At 42.8% G+C, this 15,302-nt stretch overlaps 2 protein-coding genes across 2 annotated transcripts; one reads left to right on the top strand and one right to left on the bottom strand.

Moving 5' to 3' along the window:
• The first annotated feature begins 2,359 nt into the window (after positions 1-2,359).
• LOC145951980 (uncharacterized) lies at positions 2,360-4,765 on the top strand. Its single transcript, XM_083064191.1, has 6 exons — positions 2,360-2,468; positions 2,607-3,434; positions 3,558-3,640; positions 3,755-3,985; positions 4,462-4,524; positions 4,640-4,765. The coding sequence occupies exons 1-6, from the start codon at positions 2,360-2,362 to the stop codon at positions 4,763-4,765; spliced, it is 1,440 nt and encodes a 479-aa protein (XP_082920317.1).
• An 8,600-nt stretch (positions 4,766-13,365) lies between these two features.
• On the bottom strand, positions 13,366-13,965 carry LOC145951981 (uncharacterized). The gene has a single exon (XM_083064192.1). The coding sequence runs from the start codon at positions 13,963-13,965 to the stop codon at positions 13,366-13,368; it is 600 nt and encodes a 199-aa protein (XP_082920318.1).
• Between the last annotated feature and the right edge of the window lie 1,337 nt (positions 13,966-15,302).

The raw sequence follows: 15,302 nt of genomic DNA on the forward strand, positions 1-15,302 counted from the left end.
CAGTAAAAAAAATACAAAATATTGAAAAACTTAATTTAAAATAACAATAGTAAAATAAATTTGTCATCAAATACACAAATTTGTATTGATATCCTTGTCACGTTAACATGAAAGACACGATATTACAAAAAAAAAAATTAATAATAGAAATTAAAATGATAAAAAAAAATAAAAAAGAATACATGTAAGTATAAGAGACTAAAAAAATTTATCTTAAACTATATTTACTAAAATGGATCAAAAAAATAAGTATAGGGATTAAAAATATTTATTTTAAATTATAGAGACTAAAAAATAAAATAAATGTGTGAGACCCTAACCTTTTTCCCATTTCACCCTCACCCTCTCCTACTCACTTTCTCTCAAAACTCTCACTTGCACATTTCACTCTCTTGTTTGCCTTGGTCCCAATCCTCTGGATTCTTGGGTGTGTAGGTGCTGATTCTCGTGATTGAAAGCTAGCAGGAAAGCCGGAAATCTCTTCTCCGTTCTCCACCTCTTTCGAGCTCTTTCTTCTCCATTTTCTCTTCCCGGAAGCTCGGATTCTTCACCGAGGTAAGGGAAGCTAGGTTCTTTTGCCGTTTCCGGATGAAAATGAGTTCTAGGAACTCTTTGGCTGTTGCCGTTTGATGATTTTTGGTTGAAAATGATGAGATTAAGGGTTTCGGGTTTTTGGGGCTTTTGAGAAAATTTTGGGAAATTCTTGTTCTGTGGTTGCATGTGGTAAATGATTGATTTTTATTGATCTATGATGAAAATGTGAACTGTTGGCCGGATTGCATGTTGGATTTTCTGGTTATTTTGCAGGATTTGTGAAGTTTTTGAACTTGGATAGGTTGCTGGCGAGTCTCGCGCTGAGCGTGGTTCTTCGCACCGGGCGCGAGACCACCTGGGGGCTCCTTTTTGACAAGCCCGTTGGGCGCAAAGATGTGTGCACCGGGCGAGCTTGAGAAGGTGAGCCTCTGGTTGGTCCACGCCGGGCGGGGAAAGGAACGCGCTAAGCGCGCAGGCAATATTTGAGTGGTGGTTCAGCGCTGGGCGCGACCCTAGTCGCGCTGGGCGCGAGACTCCTTGGGAGTCTCTGCCTGGAGGGCGCTGGGCGCAATTCAAATTGCGCTGAGCATGAGACCTAAGGGAGGTCTCTGCCTTCCCCGCGCTGGGCGTGGGTTCAGGCACGCTGGGCGCGTGGGGCTCCATGGAGTGTCTGCCTGGCAAGCGCTGGGCGCAATTCTCAATTGCGCCAGGCGCGTGACGGGCCCCGCTGAGTGCGAGCAGTCTGGCGCTGGGCGTGTTGGCCCCTTGATGCTCTCGGGTTGAGCTGCGCTGGGCGCAACCTTGGGTGCGCCGAGCGCGTAGAAAAATGTGGTATTAATATGCTTTTATTCGTTAAACTCTGCTGAAATTGATAATTATGTTGTGCTGAATAGAGGTTAATGTTGTGCTGAGCTGGTTGTAATTGATGAAATTAATTGTTGTATTTTATAATTTTGCTATGCTCTAGAATGATGAGCTGAGGTGTGTGTAGTAAGCTGTGTTGAATGCTACTTAATCGAGCTGTATGCTAATATGCTGTGCTGTGCTGAGAAATGTTTTGCTGTGCTGTTTATTTTGCTGAGCTGTATGCTGTTATAGCTGCTTGTCGGTGCTGTTAGCCACTATTGTGGTGCTGTTATAGCCGCTATGTCGGTGCTGTTAACCACTATGGTGGTGCTGTTATAGCCGCTGAGCGGTGCTGATATTACTGAGTTGCTGTGGTGTAGTATAATCTGTGCGCGGGTGTTGATAGTTGTAGATGTTTCTATTCATATATTTTTATATGTATGTTGAATTCTTTACATTAGCTTACCCTTTGTTGTCTCCATGATGTTTGGACTGCGATGATCATACTATGTATGGGAGCAGAGCAGGGATAGGTCGGTGGCTGGTAGTTGGGCTGTAGCTGGCATTTGGAGCTGACCCTTTTGGGTTGTTTTGCTTTCTTTTGTTGTTTAGCTACTTGGTGTAGTAGTTGATGATGTATTCTTTTTGTACACTCTAACTCTGGTCAGATTGGGACTTTGTATATCTATATATTCTAGATCTTATATTTATATACCTGTTCTATCTGTCTGGTGTTTCCAGTGTGCTGTACCGTGTGTAGTGACCAGCTGAGTCGTTACACTTTAGTGGTATCAGAGCAGTTCGAGTCTAGTGGACACTCTTAGGGGGTGGTTCCTTTAGGCCTTTGTTGTGCTGAACTCTGTGTTGTGCTGTCTTGATGAAAGTTGTTTGCTGTGCTGGTTGATGTGTTATTTGCTATGCTGTTGATTGCTGTTTGGTCTAGTATTGTGTACTAAAGATGCTGTTACTTTTGTAGACAATGTATAGAGTCAACGAACAGATAGCCCGTGCCATGGAGATGATGGCCATGGCTATGCAGCAACAGAATGCCTATTTTGCTAGGGCAGAGGCGGATAGAGCTGCGGCTGGCGCAGCAAGGACCATAGGGTCGCAGGAGAGCCGAGACCTAGCCGAGTTCCGGAAGTGCCATCCTCCGTAGTTTAAGGGAGAGGCAGATCCAGAGGTGGCTGACTACTGGATTTGTGAACTTGAGAAGATTTTTACAGTGCTGGGCTATTCACCGGAGCGGAGATTGGCATATGCTATATATATGCTGGTTGGGGAGGCAGAACATTGGTGGAGGGGTACCCACCATATGCTGACCGCCAGAGGGGTGGTTGTTGATTGGGAATGCTTCAAGAGGATGTTCCTGGAGAAGTATTTCACGGAGAGTGTGAGGCATGCCAAGGAAGCCGAGTTCATGCGGTTACACCAAGGAGGGATGACTGTTTCAGAATATGCAATGAAATTCGAGCACCTGGCTCGTTTTTATTCACAGGGTATAGCTGAGGCCTGGAAGTGTAGGAAGTTTGCTGAGGGTATGAAATATGATCTAAAGAGAGTGGTGGTGCCTATGGCCATCGCGGAGTTTCCAGCCTTAGTAGAGAAGGCGAAGGTGGTTGAGCGGTTGGAAGGTGGTAACCGCGGGGTGAAGACTGCTGAGGGGTCATCTGGGTCCAAGAAAGGAGGGAACCAAAGGAAGCCGTATGATAGGCCCCAACCACAACAAGGGGGCCCTGTCATCAGGCAACCTTCTGGTGCTGCAGGTGGAGGGAGACAGGGTGGAGGTGCCACTCTGAGGTGTTATAGGTGTGCCGGTCCCCACTTTGTCAGGGATTGCCCGCACACTAAGAGCCGTTGTTTCAGATGCCACCAGATGGGCCATGAGTCGGCCAACTGTCCTACTAGAGGAGTACCAGGGAGGAGTGATGCACAGAGAGGTGGTGCCCAGAGGGGTGATGCTCAGAGGGGTGACAGACCCACTACAGCTGGTAGGGTATTCGCCTTGACTGGGGCTGAAGCTTCTACTTCCTCAGATCTTGTGAAGGGGAAGGGTAGAGCTGCTGGTAAGGATGTGATGATCCTTTTTGATTCTGGTGCATCTCATTCATTTATATCTTATGCTTATGCTGCTGTGTTGGGTGTGCCTGTATGTGATTTGGGGTTGAGACTGCTAGTGTCGACGCCCGCTTCTGCTTCGGTAGTTGCTTCTGAGCTGTGTGTTGGTTGTCCGATTGTGGTGAATGAGAGGAATTATAAGGTAAACTTGATTTGTTTGCCTTTAGTTGATATTGACATAATCTTAGAAATGGATTGGTTATCTACCAATCGTATCCTTATAGATTGTGCCAATAGGCGGTTGATTTTTCCTTAGGAGGAGGAAGAGCTGTTGATTTCGGCTGGCCAAGCTGAATCATTGTTGAGAGACGGAGCAGAGTGTTGCCTTCTGCTTGCGGCATTAAGTGTTGAGACCGAGCGGGCTATTTCTGAAATAGATGTGGTGCGGGACTTTGCTGAGGTATTTCCAAATGAGGTGCCCGGGTTGCCTCCTGTTAGGAAGATGGAGTTTAGCATTGACCTGGTCCCAGGTGCGGGGCCAGTGTCGGTGGCTCCCTATAGGATGGCTCCTGCTGAGCTGGTTGAGCTGAAGGGTCAGTTGGAGGACCTGTTGGAGAAATAGCTGGTGCGACCGAGTGTATCGCTGTGGGATGCTCTTGTGTTGTTGGTGAAGAAGAAAAATGGAGGTAGTCGACTTTGTGTGGATTACCGGCAGTTGAACAAGTTGACCATCAAGAACAAATATCCACTTCCTCGGATAGATGACTTGATGGATCAACTGAGGGGAGCATCGGTGTTTTCCAAGATTGACTTGAGGTCGGGCTATCACCAGATTAGGGTGAAGGAGGGTGACATACCGAAGACTGCTTTCAGGACTAGGTATGGTCACTATGAATATGTTGTGATGTCGTTTGGTGTGACCAACGCCCCTGCTGTGTTCATGGATTACATGAACAGGATCTTTCGGCCGTTCTTGGATAAATTCGTTGTGGTGTTCATCGATGATATTTTGATTTATTCAAGGACCCCGGAAGAGCATGGAGAACATCTGAGGATGGTGCTGGAAATTTTGAAGGCGAAGCAACTGTATGCTAAGCTTTCAAAATGTGAGTTCTGGTTGGAGGAGGTGAAGTTCTTGGGCCACGTGATTTCAGCTGAGGGGATTGCTGTTGACCTGGCTAAGGTGGAGTCGGTGTTGCAGTGGGAGCGTCCAAGAACTGTCACGGATATTAGGAGTTTTATGGGTTTGGCGGGTTACTATAGGAGATTCATTGAGGGATTTTTCAAGATAGTGGCACCTTTAACCCAGCTGACGAGGAAGGAGTAGCCATTCATATGGACAGATTCCTGTGAGCAGAGTTTCGATGAGTTGAAGAGGAGGCTGACTACTTCTCATGTGCTGGTGTTGCCGGATTCTAGGGAACCTTTTGATGTATACTGTGATGCGTCTCACCAGGGTCTGGGCTGTGTGCTGATGCAAAACAAGAGAGTGGTGGCATATGCTTCAAGGCAACTGAAGAATCATGAGAGGAACTACCCCACTCATGACTTGGAGTTAGCAGCAGTGGTGTTTGCCTTGAAGATATGGAGGCATTATTTGTATGGTGCTCGGTTCAGTGTCTTTAGTGATCACAAGAGTCTGAAGTGCCTGTTTGATTAGAAGGAGTTGAACATGAGGCAGAGGCGGTGGATGGAGTTTCTGAAGGATTATGAATTCCAGTTGATGTATCATCCTGGTAAGGCCAATGTGGTGGCGGATGCACTGAGTAGGAAATCCATCCACATGTCTGTTATGATGGTGAAGGAGCTGGAGCTGGTTGAGGAGTTCAGAGATCTGAATCTTCATGTGGAGTTAGCTTAGGATCATATTAGTTGTGGAATGCTGACCATAACTAATGAGTTCTTGAGGCAGGTTGGACAAAAGTAGTTGCAGGATGTGGAGTTAGTGAAGCTTCTTGGTTTGCTGGGTACCGAAAAGGCTATGGGGTTTGAGCTGGGAGAAGATGGAATCTTGAGGTTCAAGGGCAGAATCTGTCTACCTCAGGATGCTGAGCTGAAAAGAGCTGTGCTGGAGGAAGGCCACAAGAGCAGACTTAGCATACATCCAGGTATGACTAAGATGTACCATGACCTCAGGAAAACTTTCTAGTGGTCGGGTATGAAGAGGGAGATAGTTGAATATGTGGCGGCCTGTCTGACCTGTCAGAAGGAAAAGGTTGAGCATCAGAAGCCGAGTGGGTTGATGTAGCAGATTGAGATTCCGGAATGGAAGTAGGATAGTATCACCATGGACTTTGTTGTTGGGTTGCCTAGGTCAGCTAGGAATCGTGATGCTATCTGGGTGATTGTTGATCGATTGACCAAGTGTGCACATTTCTTGCCTGTCAACATCAAGTGGTCCTTGGAGAAGCTGACACAGATATATGTGAGGGAGATAGTACGACTGCACGGGGTGCCTTCCAGTATTATTTCCGACCGGGATCCGAGGTTCACTTCTAGATTTTGGTAGAGTCTACACCAAGCCCTAGGCACGAAGCTGAAGCTGAGTTCTGCTTATCATCCACAGACGGATGGTCAGTCAGAGAGGAGAATCCATTCCTTGGAGGATTTGCTGAGGGCTTGTGTGTTGGACCACTTGGGTAGCTGGGAGGAGGTCCTACCACTAGTGGAGTTTACCTATGACAATAGCTTTCATGCTAGCATTGGAATGGCGCCGCTTGAAGCCTTGTAAGGCAGAAGATGTAGGACTCCTCTGTGCTGGTACTAGGAGGGTGAGTCAGTGGTTGTGGGACCGGAGTTGATCCAACAGACTACTGAAAAAGTGAAGATGATTCAGGAGAAGATGAGGACTGCTCAGAGTAGGCAGAAATCATATGCTGACAAAAGGCGTAAGCCTTTGGAGTTTGCCGAAGGGGAGCATGTGTTTCTGAAGGTGACTCCGACTTCGGGTGTGGGTAGAGCGCTGAAGGCAAAGAAGTTGATGTCGAGGTTTGTGGGTCCCTATCAGATTATACAGCGTGTGGGTCCGGTTGCTTATCGGTTGGCTTTGTCACTGTCTCTTTCAAACCTACACGATGTATTTCATGTGTCTCAGCTGAGGAAGTATATTCATGACCCAAGTCATGTGGTGGAACCGGATGATGTACAAGTGAAGGAGAACCTGACCTTTGAGAAGTTGCCGGTAGCTGTAGTGGATTATAAGCTGAAGGAGTTGAGGGGCAAGTCCATTGCCTTGGTGAAGGTCTTGTGGGATGCAACTACCGGTGAATCTACTTGGGAGGTGGAACAACAGTGCTGGGAGCGATATCCATTTTTATTCCCAAGTAAGTCGGTTTTCGGGGACGAAAACTCATGTTGTTAGGGAGGTTGTGAGACCCTAACCTTTTTCCCATTTCACCCTCACCCTCTCCTACTCACTTTCTCTCAAAAATCTCACTTGCACATTTCACTCTCTTGTTTGCCTTGGTCCCAATCCTCTGGATTCTTGGGTGTGTAGGTGCTGATTCTCGTGATTGAAAGCTAGCAGGAAAGCCGGAAATCTCTTCTCCGTTCTCCACCTCTTTGGAGCTCTTTCTTCTCCATTTTCTCTTCCCGGAAGCTCGGATTCTTCACCGAGGTAAGGGAAGCTAGGTTCTTTTGCCGTTTCCGGATGAAAATGAGTTCTAGGAACTCTTTGGCTGTTGCTGTTTGATGATTTTTGGTTGAAAATGATGAGATTGAGGGTTTCGAGTTTTTGGGGCTTTTGAGAAAATTTTGGGAAATTCTTGTTCTGTGGTTGCATTTGGTAAATGATTGATTTTTATTGATCTATGATGAAAATGTGAAATGTTGGTCGGATTGCATGTTGGATTTTCTGGTTATTTTGCAGGATTTGTGAAGTTTTTGAACTTGGATAGGTTGCTGGCGAGTCTCGCGCTGAGCGTGGTTCTTCGCGCCAGGCGCGAGACCACCTGGGGGCTCCTTTTTTACAAGCCCGCTGGGCGCAAAGATGTGTGCGCCGGGCGAGCTTGAGAAGGTGAGCTTCTAGTTGGTCCACGCCGGGCGGGGAAAGGATCGCGCTAAGCGCGCAGGCAATATTTGAGTGGTGGTTCAGCGCTGGGCGCGAGACTCCTTGGGAGTCTCTACCTAGAGGGCGCTGGGCGCAATTCAAATTGCGCTGAGCGTGAGACCTAAGGGAGGTCTCTGCCTTCCCCGTGCTGGGCGCGGGTTCAGGCACGCTGGGCGCGTGGGGCTCCATGGAGTCTCTGCCTGGCAAGCGCTGGGCGCAATTCTCAATTGCGCCAGGCGCGTGACGGGCCTCGCTGAGCGCGAGCAGTCTGGCTCTGGGCGTGTTGGCCCCTTGATGCTCTCGAGTTGAGCTGCGCTGGGCGCAACCTTGGGTGCACCGAGCGCGTAGAAAAATGTGGTATTAATATGCTTTTATTCGTTAAACTCTGCTGAAATTGATAATTATGCTGTGCTGAATAGAGGTTAATGCTGTGCTGAGCTGGCTGTAATTGATGAAATTAATTGTTTATTTTATAATTCTGCTGTGCTCTAGAATGATGAGTTGAGGTGTGTGTAGTAAGCTGTGTTGAATGCTACTTAATCGAGCTGTATGCTGATATGTTGTGCTGTGCTGAGAAATGTTTTGCTGTGCTGTTTATTTTGCTGAGCTGTATGCTGTTATAGCCGCTTGTCGGTGCTGTTAGCCACTATTGTGGTGCTGTTATAGCGCTATGTCGGTGCTGTTAACCACTATGGTGGTGCTGTTATAGCCACTGAGCGGTGCTGATATTACTGAGTTGCTGTGGTGTAGTATAATCTGTGCGCGGGTGTTGATAGCTGAAGATGTTTCTATTCATATATTTTTATATGTATGTTGAATTATTTACACTAGCTTACCCTTTGTTGTCTCCATGATGTTTGGACTGCGATGATCATACTATGTATGGGAGCAGAGTAGGGATAGGTCGGTGGCTGGTAGTTGGGCTGTAGCTGGCATTTGGAGCTGACCCTTTTGGGTTGTTTTGCTTTCTTTTGTTGTTTAGCTACTTGGTGTAGCAGTTGATGATGTATTCTTTTTGTACACTCTCACTCTGGTCAGATTGAGACTTTGTATATCTATATATTCTAGATCCTATATTTATATACCTGTTCTATCTGTCTGGTGTTTCCAGTGTGTTGTACCGTGTGTAGTGACCAGCTGGGTCGTTACAAAATAAAACTATAAAGATTAAAAAAAATATTTTAATTTTTTAAAAGTTATTTAAAGGTAAATTTCTTTTATATTCTTAATTAATTGTTAACTCTTTCTATCGTTAAATATAATAACTACTTAAATAAATGATATCTTTAAAATAAAATTAGAATTTATAACAAAATTAATTAAAAATAAATAATTTAATTATTATTTTAATCTCGATAATTTTTATATATTGATTATAATTAAGATCGGATACTACTATTTAATTATAATCGTTTTAGTTTTATAAAACTTAACATAAAAACAGTTCACAATGCGGGTTAAAAATAATTAGTTAGTTTATATAGTTTTTTTAGTTAACTATATTTTAGTTTTAAATAGTTATTTTAAACATCTCTATCAATTAGTGATTTATCATAAAAAGAAATGTTATAAACATTGTTTTTTTTACATATTCTTTTTAATTGATTAAAATTTATTAAAAAATATAAAAATATAAAAGTTGATAGATCTCACATTTTATTTAATAATTCTCTCGTGATTTAATTTATGATTTTAATAAATTATTACAAATAAGAGAAAAAATATTAAACAAAATGTGTTAAAGAGTGTATTACTAACACATCTCACACTAGTGGAAAATAAGGCTATTACATCACCTCTTTTACGTCAGAGATACCAAAATACGATGTAAAAAAGATGCGGTGGCATTTTTGTAATTAATAGTAGACTCTTTTACATCGGACTTGGTAGAGTCCGACGTAAAAGAGTATTTATGTCCTAACCTTTTCATTTTCTTCTCGCGCGCGCCTTAGTTGATTTGTCAACAAAGAGTAAAGAATTTGAGTTTCTCACTTGCATGTTTTCTTCTGCGCACCTTAGTTCTCTTCTATACCTCAGTTTTGCATTGGGCCTGCACGTTTGAGGTTAGTTTCAAAAATCCTTACTTTCATTAGCTAATTTGTTCATTTTTCATCTGGAACGGCCTGTTCTGCAACCAGAATGGTCTTTTCTGCTTGCAATTATTGTTTGTTAATTGTTCATCTAGAACGGTCGTTCCGGTTTCGAATTGGCCGTTCCAGATGGACAATTAACACAAAATTAATGCATCTGGAATGGACCATTCTGGTTTCAAAATGGGTCGTTCCAGATGCATTACTTTTGTGTTAATTGTCCATTTGGAACGGCCCGTTCTAGTTTCAGAACGGGCTGTTCCAAATGCATTAAAGAAGGAGAATTTAATTATTAAGAGGGACCCAATTAGGCATTAACCTTTAGTTTAGCATCGTATTAGTAGAAGTATTTGTCGATTTTATCCGAAATTACTATCAATTTTTTAGGGTTGTAGTTTAGGTTAGAATAATTATGAATAACTGAGTCAATAGTTGATTTGTGTTAATATATAGATAATTAATCAAAGTTAGATGAATGCATGTCGCATTAGTCAAGAGTACAGAAATGAAGTTGAAGAGTTCTTGCAATTTGCAAGAGAAAATGGAAAACCCATCAAAGGGGTATATTATTGTCCATGCATTTGTTGTTTGAATCAGATACGTCAAGTTGGGGAAATACGTGATCACCTATTTATATTTGGTATTGTGAAGAGTTATACAATATGGACATGGCACGGAGAAATATTAGACATTTCAACGGTGTCAATAACTGAAAATTTTGAAGGGATGGACGATAACTTAGAAGAGATGATACGTGATGTTGGTGAAGAAAATTTTGAAAGAGCACATGTGTATGATACCTTAAAGTCTGATTTTGAGCAACCATTGTACCCAGGATGCAGGATGTTTACAAGATTATCAGGAACTTTAAGGTTGTTTAGTTTAAAAGCAAGAAATGGCTGGACTGATAAAAGTTTCACAAAATTGTTGGAGTTGTTGAAGGAGATACTTCCAGAAGATAACACGTTACCTAATCACAATTATAAGGGGAAAAAGATACTATGTCCAATGGGTTTGGAGTATAAGAAGATACACGCATGCCCTAATGATTGCGTATTGTATACAAATGATTTTGCTACATTGAAAGTGTGTTTGACATGTAAGTGATATTTTCTTTTATGAGTCTAAAATTACAATAATTATACTTAACTTATAATAATTAATTATGTTAGGTAAATGGAAAATTGAGTATGGAGCAAGCACAAGCACAAGTATATAGATTTATTGAGCCTCAATCCATCCAAAAATCAGGAAACACTCAAGTCCAGATCCAACAATATATGCAAACATGGATGAGTGAATTAGGAAGACATATATACATGGCTCCATACATTGAAGGGTTAGTTTTTTAATTGGTTTTTTAATCATGGAAATTTTATAACTAATTTGTTTGTCATATAATGTAGGTCTCATTGGCAGTTAATTTTAATCATTCCTAAGGAATACATCATGGTGTGGTTTTGTTCACTACATCGAAAACCAAGCCACGAAATGAAATGCCAATTACAAGGGTAACTATAATTTTTCATTATGTTTTAAAACTATAACTATATATATTGGCTAACATCGGTTTTATTTCAATTAATTAGAATCGTGTCTATAACTAATATTTTAAGTGGAAGAGCCAGATCAAAGACATTGCACTTCATATACCCTAAGGTTAGCAAATTATTTAATAAAGGCAATAATATTTGAATTTATTGACTTTGGAAATAATAGTTATTTGTTTCTCATTTTAGTGTAATATGTAACGACCCGCCTAGCCGTCACACAACAAAACAACACCACACAGAAGTAGAGTATGCATATAAATGAGTAAATATATATACATATGTCTAGCTTGAGGCTCAACAAGTCAGTATCTAATAATAACAAAATTGCTACATCGAGTAGCCCACACACCAAAAGTCAACTCCTGCTACCACCTATAGCCCTACTACTACTCTCCAGCCTATCCCTACTCTACTCTCATACACAGTATAATCATTGCAGTCCAACCCACATGGAAATAGGCAAGGGTAAGCTAGTGAAAAGGAATCAACATATAGTTAAATTATAAGCAGCTTTCACCTTAATAGTAACATCATCATTCTCAACAGATTTAAACAAGGAAGTATAGTACTATGTCAGGATAGAACAACTGGGTTTTAGGCCTACTACGACATTAGCTAGCTTAACTAAGCCACCTATGGAATTAGCCTACCGACTATCCTCCAAATACTACAACCCTCCGATACTCAGTTAGGAACTAAGTTCCCGATTTTGTACTTTACTCGATTGGCCGCTTGTAATCGGTATAACTCGACCTGGCCCCTATACCGTGGTCGCTTTGTACACGTGTGCCTCGACCTTGCCCACACACGGGACCAACTAAGTACTAGAGGAGAACAACACAATGTCCACTCCAAGGGACAGCTTCCCAAGGAGGGTTTTCAACAAATTGGGCTCTTTGAGCACCATAGCTTTCTCAATCCACACAATAGGATGAGCAACTTCGAAAACATCTCCTCTAGTCCTAGTGATCAACAGCTCAATTACAACTTAATCAGCTCACCATTCAACAACACAGCTCAGCTCAATAACTTAAACAACATGATCAACATACAACACAACTCAACTTAACATCTTTAATAGCATAAACAACATACAACAAAGCTCAACTTAACATCATTAACAGCATAAACAACATATAGCACAGCTCAACTTAACATCTTATCATCATATACAAAATTCAACATTTTCAGAGTTATAGAGTAAAACACTTCCATGCCCGGCGCAATAGAATTCGCGCCCGGCCTGGACCCAACCTGAGAGCTCTAAAGCTCTTATACGCCCGACGTATTATCATTATGCCCGGCGCAATAGAAGGCAAAGACTTCTAGAAGTCTCCTCAAGGCTGGCGTACCAAACTCATGCTCGGCACAATTAAGGCAGAGACCTCACCAAGGTCTCACGCCCAGCGCGCTCATTTTGCGCCCAGTGCCACCCTAGGCAGAGACCCCCACTGGGTCTCGACGCCCGGCGAGATCGAATCATGCCCGGCACCATAACAGCAACTCAAATTCTTGAGCCACTATCTAATATCATGCCTAGCGTGGTTCTTTCCACGCCCGACGTGAGTCATCCAAGAACTTCCATACCCAACCTCGCCTAGTGCAACCAACCTAGCGCCCGACATACTTGGAGAATGGAGTTCCTTGATGGACACACACCTGACACCAAGAACTATGCCCGGTGCAATTCCAAACAGCAACCCTCATAACTTCAAAAATTTCAAACAAAACCTGCAAATCAGTCAGCTCAAACACATGCAATCCATAAAATGAACTACATTTACATCATACAACTAAAAAACAAGCTCTATTTCAACATGCAACCACCAAACGCATCAAAATCACCATTTCCCCAATTTTCCCGAAACCCCGAAAAATGAACAACTCTTCAATCCAACCATTTATCTTCTAAAATCAATCATCACATGAGTTCCTAAACTCACTTACGCCCAATCAACATGAAATCTAGCTTCCCTTACTTTGAATTGAAGAATCTGAGCTCCGAAAAGAGAAAAGGGAAGAGGAAAAAGATATCGGTGCTCTCGACTAGCTCCTTACGCCTATACTCAGCACCTTCAATCACCAAGAAGTTTGAGAATTTGAAACTAAGGAAAAAGAGAGTGAGAAGAAATGAGAGTGTTGAGGGGAAGGGGGAAGACAAGGAGCGGGTCTTACAACCTCCCCAACAAAAGGAATTTTCGTCCTCGAAAATAGACTTACTTGGGAATAAGAAATGTTATTGCTCTCTACACTGCTGCTCAACCTCCCAAGTAGCCTCACCAGTAGCTGCATCCCAAAGAACCTTCACTAAGCCAATAGACTTGCCTCTCAACTCCTTCAACTTGTAATCAATTACAGCTACAAGCAACTTCTCATAAGTCAGGTTCTCCTTCACCTGAACTTCATCCAACTCAATTACATGACAGGGTTCATGGACATACTTCCTCAATTGGGAAACATGAAACACATCATGTAGATTGGAAAGAAATGGTGGCAAAGCCAATTGATATGCGACCGGACCTACACAATGGATGATCTGATAGGGGCTGAAAAACCTAGGTATTAACTTCTTAGCCCTTAATGCCCTTCCCACACCAGAGGTTGGGGTCACCTTCAAAAACACATGTTCCCCTTCAGAAAACTCCAAAGGATTTTTCCTTTTATCAGTATATGATTTTTGCCTACTCTGAGCAGTCTTCATTCTTTCTTGAATCAACTTCACTTTCTCAGTAGTCTGTAGGATTAACTCTGGCCTCACAACCACTGATTCACCATCTTGATACCAACACAAATGAGTCCTACACCTCCTACCATACAGTGCTTCAAATGGTGCCATCCCGATACTAGCATGAAAGCTATTGTTGTACGTGAACTCCACTAGTGGTAAGACTTCCTCCCAACTCCCCAAGTGGTCTAACACACAAGCCCACAACAAATCCTCCAAGGACTGAATCGTCGTCTCTGACTGAGCATCCGTCTATGGATGATAAGTAGAACTCAACCTCAACTTCGTGCCCAAGGCTTGATGTAGACTCTGCCAAAATCTAGAAGTGAACCTCGGATCTCTGTCTAAAATAATACTAGATGGCACCCCGTGCAACCGTACTATTTCCTTCACATACAACTGCGTCAACTTCTCCAAGGACCACTTGATATTGACAGGCAAAAATGTGCACACTTGGTCAATCTGTCAACAATAATCCAAATAGCATCACTATTCCTAGCTGACCTAGGCAATCCCACAATGAAATCCATAGTGATACTATCTCATTTCCACTCTGGAATCTCCATCATCTATAATAAACCACTTGGCTTCTAGTGCTCCACCTTTGCCTTCTGACAAGTCAGACAGGCCACCACATATTCAGCAATGTCTCTCTTCATACCAGACCACCAGAAAGTCTTCTTGAGGTCTTGGTACATCTTAGTCATACCAGGATGTATGCTAAGTCTACTCTTGTGGCCTTCCCCCAAAACAGCTTTTTGCAACTCAGAATCACGAGGTAGGCAAATTCTGCCTTTAAACCTCAAAATTTCGTCTCCACCCAACTCAAAACCAACTGCCTTCTCAGTATCCAGCAACCCAAAAATCTTCACTAACTCTGAATCTTGCAACTGTTTCAACCCAACTTGCTTCAAGAACTCACTAGCTATGGTAGTCATTCCACAACTAATGTGATCATGAGCTAACTCCACGCAGAGATTCAAATCCCTGAATTCCTCCACCAACTCCAACTCTTTCACCATTAAACCCGACATGTGGATGGATTTCCTACTAAGAGCATCCACCACTACATTGGCCTTCCCAGGGTGATACATCAACTGAAAGTCATAATCCTTCAGAAATTCCATCCACTGTCTCTGCTCATGTTCAACTCCTTTTGATCAAACAAGTACTTCAGACTCTTGTGGTCATTGAAGACGTTGAACCTAGCACCATAAAGATAATGCCTCCATATCTTCAAGGCAAAAATAATTGCTGCCAACTCCAAGTCATGAGTAGGATAATTCCTCTCATGGTTCTTTAATTGCCTTTAAGCATATGTCACCACTCTCCTGTTCTGCATCAACACACACCCCAATCCCTGGTGAGAAGCATCACAATACACTTCAAAAGGCTCACCAAAATCAGGCAACACCAACACAGGAGAAGTAGTCAACCTCTTCTTCAAT

The sequence above is a fragment of the Cajanus cajan genome, chromosome 9, assembly GCF_000230855.2.
Source record: "Cajanus cajan strain Asha chromosome 9, NIPB_CcT2T_4, whole genome shotgun sequence".
In the NCBI taxonomy this organism is placed as follows: domain Eukaryota; kingdom Viridiplantae; phylum Streptophyta; class Magnoliopsida; order Fabales; family Fabaceae; genus Cajanus; species Cajanus cajan.

What these genes read in the sequence shown, in the direction of transcription:
- LOC145951980 (XM_083064191.1), top strand. Translation starts at nt 2,360, where the DNA reads ATGTATAGAGTCAACGAACAGATAGCCCGTGCCATGGAGATGATGGCC. An exon ending in TGAATGAGAGGAATTATAAG is followed by an intron (nt 3,641 to 3,754) that starts GTAAACTTGATT and finishes ATTTTTCCTTAG; the next exon opens with GAGGAGGAAGAGCTGTTGAT. An exon ending in ATTTTGAAGGCGAAGCAACT is followed by an intron (nt 4,525 to 4,639) that starts GTATGCTAAGCT and finishes TCGGTGTTGCAG; the next exon opens with TGGGAGCGTCCAAGAACTGT.
- LOC145951981 (XM_083064192.1), bottom strand. Translation starts at nt 13,965, where the DNA reads ATGGCACCATTTGAAGCACTGTATGGTAGGAGGTGTAGGACTCATTTG.